Raw genomic sequence first — 5,364 nt, forward strand, 5'->3', positions numbered from 1 at the left:
CTTCCAGCCCAGCCCATTTTGACACCTCTACTCGCAGGTTTAGGTAGATAGGTTGACGATCCGCCACTGTAGGTTGTTGTTCAGCTGATATTGGAGCACTCCTCCTTCTCCGGAGTTGTTGTTGTGTTTTGTTTTGGTATGCTATACATTTGTGTGCATACGGGTATGGTAGGGCCTTGTCCCGACCTTATTATGTGTTATAATCCAGTAGAGACTTGTAGACAGTCATGGTATACTTAGACGATGTATGGCCCCCTCGGCCCATATTTTTTGCTATATAGTATTTCATGATGCCTGGTCAGCTCGCACAGTCTTGTCCAGCATAGTCATATAGTATGCCTTTTCGGGCTCATCACTCTTTCTTCATATTTCCCTTATGCTTTAGCAGATTTCCATCTGATGACCCTCGAGGTCCACTCTTGTTTATGGGTATGATATGAAAGTATGTTTAGCGGTGAGCGGCAAGTAGGGCCCGAGTGTCGGTCATGGCCTTCCAGTTTGGGTCGTGCCATATTATGTCTCTTTTAGTATGTTTTTCTTTGTCGTCTGATTTATCACCGTTGAAGGTTTGCAATAGTAAGCTTTCACATGACACCCTTATTATTTCGATACCTAGCAAGTGGTATCCGAGCCAATGATTCAACGGGTTGAAGACAGGTTCAAGGCTGCTGGTTCAAATCAAGATGCAAGCAATTTCACAATAATGAAGATTTTGTCCGGAGTACTACAAATGAAAATGAATTGTTCAACAATATTTTTCGACATCCTGCTGCTGCATCTTTAAAAAAATATAAAAAAAATATTTTTAAAACTATTTTTAACCTATAATATTTTTAACTTTATTTTTAACCATGACAAGCATGATGAAGATTATATGGAATTAATAATAAGGGTAATATAGGCATGAAATTGTAAAATTATCTCTTGATTTTCTAAACTGGACAACTGTTTTTAGTATACCGGACAAGTAAAAATTGATCGAGGGAGTATTATTTGCGAATTTTGTATAGAATTACAACTCCTAAAGTAAAATAAAAAAAACTTCTACGGGAGAAACAGAAGTTTGAAGAAACTTTTAGGGTCAAAAACATAATAAAGTAATCTTTTGAGATGGAATTGGGAGGGAAGCATCCTTGGTTCTAGGGCACACACACACTGCCACTGCTATTCCTCTGGGACAGCAACAAGTAAATGGAGGAGCTGAAGAAAAGGAAAGCAGATGAATTGGGCAATGATTCTGTGGAACACTTGCGCTCTTTGCTTGATCCTCTTCCTAAATCCCAGCTTCTTGATCTTCTCGCTAAACTGTATGTTCATAATTCTTTCTCATTTTCTCCATTCTTTTCTGGGATGTTATTGAAATTCAAGATAAGTGTTGGGGATGTTTATTGGGATGATGGGTTCTGTAGTAAATGCTAAAAGATGGTTTCTTTTACAATTCTTGAATACCCTTTAGTTGCTTTTATCAGGAACAACAAACACCAACACCACAATGGGTCTGGGAGGTTACAATGTACGCACACCTTACCCCTATCTTGGGAGGTAGAGACGCTGGTTCCGGCAGAAACTCGGCTCAAGGACAACTAGTTCAAAAAAATATAAAAAGCCATGGTAAAATACTATAAAAAGCTTCATAAAGCTGTCTAGAAAAAGAAAAAAAAAAGAATAATCGAAGATAATTGAAGATAATCGAAGTATAAGAAACAGCAGATAGTAGCAGAAATCGAAGGACAAGAAAATACAAGAATAATAGAATGACTACTAGATGAAAGGAGCTTTTATCATGAAGCTTCTGTAATATTTGAGGCACTTCTTTTTTTTTAGAGAGATTTAATTTTGGCTGTGGGCGCACCTTAATGAGAAGTAGGAAATGAAAATAAGTTTTTGATTGTCATAAGGAAGTTAAACATGTCAGTAATTACTGGCCAGAATTAAGAATTGTTGTAGGAAACTTGGTCGACCATTGTTGGAGGATATGATATTATAACTTCCACCATAAGATTATGGTGGAATATGTTTAGGTGGTTTCACACTCATTGGGTAATACCAAGTACTGTGAAAAATTTAATGTTCAGTGGAAGAAAGGGGTGGAGGAGAAGACGAAGGGCTTTGAATGTGGTACCGCATGCGTTAATGTGGGTAGTGTGGAGAGAGAGAAATAGGAGAGCTTTTGAAGGAGTAGAGTCGAGTTTCTCTTAGTTGAGGAGTAGTCTCCGCCCCTTATTTTCTTTTGGTGTAAACAGAAAGTTCCTTGTTGTATAGAGGATTTGATGGAGTTTGTAGAGAATCATATTTTGTAGATTCTTGATCTTTTGGTATACACTTTGTATGCGGCCGGCTGTTTTTCGCAATGTTTATAATAAAAATAACTTTTACTTGATTAAAAAAAAATAACTTCATAAGTTAGATAAGAAGGTAAATTTTATATACAGTAATAGGGTAGTAATAGAGTTGTAGCTGCTTATTGAAAGGAGAGATGATCTTCTTCAAGGTTTAAATGATTGGTTGAATGCATTGAATGAGGACATATCTGTGAGTTATCAGGAATCAAAGATTTCAATGCTAATAGTAACGAGTTTATGCCCCCTTATACTAACTCATAATTATTGGTCGGCCTTTTTTATTTATCAGTAATTTTATTGGCCTTTTTCCTTATCTTATACCTGAAGATTTATTTTAAAGTTTTCTTTAAGCACTGAATCTTGACAAGTAGAAACTCTTCCGATTTGACATTGAGTCACTGATTTGCCTATGGTGGGAAGTGTAAACTATATTAACAACATAACTAAAGCTGTATTTTCCTTTTCTGAAGGTATTTAATGTAGGTTTTAAGGCAGTTCGGTCTTTCATATTACTACTTGTCTCATGGTTAAGTTTGAGTTTATCCTAATGACTGTTGATGCTGCATGTAAGGTGATGTGTGTGTGGTGTGGATTGACATTGTGCATGTGTGCTTGTTTGCATGTTATGGCGTGAAGAGGGTCACAATACCCTTCTATAGCTGAAGAAATTAAAAGTGTTGCAAGCGCAGATCCCGCTCTTCGAAAGCTTTTTGTCCGTGGTTTAGCTTGGAATACTACCTCAGAAACTTTGTGTGCTGTGAGTGCATTACTGTATTGTTGTGTTCTCTTGGTGATTGTGCAAATGATGATATTAGTCCTTAAAAACCTTTGTGCTCATGATATCTTCTTTTATGTTTGTTGAATCGCCTCTCTCAAACCTTCTGCAAAGGTATTCACATGTTATAAACAGCATAACTAAGGATGATTGTTGTCTGCAGGCGTTTGAAGAGCATGGTGAAATTGAAGAGGGCGCTGTAATTACTGACAAAGTAACAGAAAAATCACGTGGCTATGGATTCATCACTTATAAAGATATGGAATCTGCTCAGATAGCCCTTAAAGATCCAAGCAAAATGATAGATGTAAACACTAGATTCTTTCATTATGTTATCTTGCTTGTCATTTGAAACTTTTATTAGAAATCTATATTATTGTGGCGACAACTTGATGCTAACAATAATCATTAGAAGAGCTTCTTTATGCTAATATTTCTATCCGTAAGCAAGGGCATATTTAAGCCTACTGTACCTAGATGCTTTGCAAGTTGGATTAATTGAAACAAACTCTGAAGCATACACTAAACTTAAGTTCTTGAAGTAAAACTTGCCTATCAAAACTCAGGGTATCTGACGTACCATCTGGACCTTATTGACTCGTGATAAATGAAATGGTAAAGTTTTCTTTGCTGAAATGCGTGTTGCAGGGTCGCATGGCTGTTTGTAACCTGGCTTGTGAAGGTTTAAGCAGTACCACTGTAACCGGTGACCAAGCCCAGAGGAAGCTCTACATTGGAGGTTTGTCACCAGACACAACAAGTGAGATGTTACTAAGCTTTTTTAGCAGGCATGGTGAGATAGATGAGGGCTCAGTTGCTTATAGCAAGGATACAAACAGATCACGGTAAGAGATACATCTCTATTTTAATATAAATAATAAAACTGTTCCTTCTGTTCACATATCTAACAAGCTTATAATTTTCATATGAAGTGGTTTTGGTTTTGTTACATATAAGACGGTTGAGGGTGCAAAGAAAGCTCTAGATGATCCGCAAAGGATTCTTGGGGTAAGTAGATGGTCAGCTGTCTTTCTTTAGACAATGCTCAAAGTTTTGTGCTATTCTGCTTACAGTATATGGTGGGACATTTTCCCGATGCCATGAAATATTTACCAGCTCTCTGATTTTTTACATGTGCCCCATATCAATAAAACATCATAAGAACACTATTGTGGTCTCCTTGCTAAGAGTAGCAATGGTGCTTGCTGGAGTATGGAACTCGAAAAGCTTTGTTATTATTGAATGAAATCGATAATGATTGTACTTTTTTCTTGTTGATAGATGAAATCAATCATGACTAATACATGCTCCTAGTACAATGAAGATATCCGATTTATTTGTTGTCTAGACTTCAGAAAAAGATTTTAACTCTATTTATGGTTGCAGGGCAGGAATCTTACCGTGAAGCTCGCTGATAATTACAAGAGTAAAGTTACACAAGCTCAGGTACCAGGATCAGTGGTGCCGATGCCCATGCCCATGCCATTGGCACCGGGGTATCCACAAGCTCAGAGGACACCTGCAGCACCTGTTGGTTACAGTTACCCCCAACCGATGGCTGCTTACACAAATCCGACTTACCCAAGTCCACCACCTGCAGCTCCTCCATACTCGGCCCAGCCTCAATTTCCATATCCCCAGTATCCTGTTAAGAAAGAACCTCAAACAACACCAGCACTTCTTGGGGGTTATCCATACTACGTGGGAAATCAATAAGAATCATAGTAGTATTGGCCTCAGTTTGTTGTCGATTATATAGCTACTTTATGCTAGTCACTTCAAAGTACCAGTACCATGTACTTTATGTTATGTATTCCTTCTTTTCTGTTACAAATACATTTTAGCTTAGTAGAGAAGATGTAGAAAAAGAATTGAATGTAAGATTAGATTTTACTCATGGAAGTTAATTAAGAGACTGGTAATTCTCCACAAACATACATGTGCAGGTATCATCTTTTCCTTGTTTGATACAAATTGGTGTATTGTCCTTGCTCTTAAAATCTGACATCTAGGTGATATTTTTGGGGTCAAGGAAATGATGAAATTACGTTGATCCTCTAAAGTTTTTCTTACTCTTTTCTAAAGAGTAGCTATAACTTTGGAAGAACTTTAAAATTGAAAATATGCTTGTCTAAGTTAGAATTATTAAGGTATTTTTATTTTGTTTAATTGCTTTGATAATCACTCTTTCTCAAAATTTGTTACTCAGAAAGCAAAAAAGTTTGATACCTTGCAAGATTATGCAAT

The 5,364-nt window shown here is 36.9% G+C and overlaps 1 protein-coding gene across 1 annotated transcript; it reads left to right on the forward strand.

Annotated features, from left to right (window-relative positions):
• The first annotated feature begins 1,115 nt into the window (after positions 1-1,115).
• Positions 1,116-5,050, forward strand: LOC132635776 (UBP1-associated protein 2C-like). Its single transcript, XM_060352303.1, has 6 exons — positions 1,116-1,307; positions 2,979-3,099; positions 3,281-3,424; positions 3,766-3,962; positions 4,050-4,125; positions 4,504-5,050. The coding sequence occupies exons 1-6, from the start codon at positions 1,192-1,194 to the stop codon at positions 4,831-4,833; spliced, it is 984 nt and encodes a 327-aa protein (XP_060208286.1). The 5' UTR covers positions 1,116-1,191; the 3' UTR covers positions 4,834-5,050.
• Positions 5,051-5,364: the final 314 nt, after the last annotated feature.

Source organism: Lycium barbarum, chromosome 1 (assembly GCF_019175385.1).
Source record: "Lycium barbarum isolate Lr01 chromosome 1, ASM1917538v2, whole genome shotgun sequence".
Classification (NCBI taxonomy): domain Eukaryota; kingdom Viridiplantae; phylum Streptophyta; class Magnoliopsida; order Solanales; family Solanaceae; genus Lycium; species Lycium barbarum.

Coding starts and splice junctions, on each gene's coding strand:
- LOC132635776 (XM_060352303.1), top strand. CDS start 1,192: ATGGAGGAGCTGAAGAAAAGGAAAGCAGATGAATTGGGCAATGATTCT. Junction 3,425..3,765: donor ATCCAAGCAAAATGATAGAT/GTAAACACTAGA, acceptor TGCGTGTTGCAG/GGTCGCATGGCTGTTTGTAA. Junction 4,126..4,503: donor ATCCGCAAAGGATTCTTGGG/GTAAGTAGATGG, acceptor TTATGGTTGCAG/GGCAGGAATCTTACCGTGAA.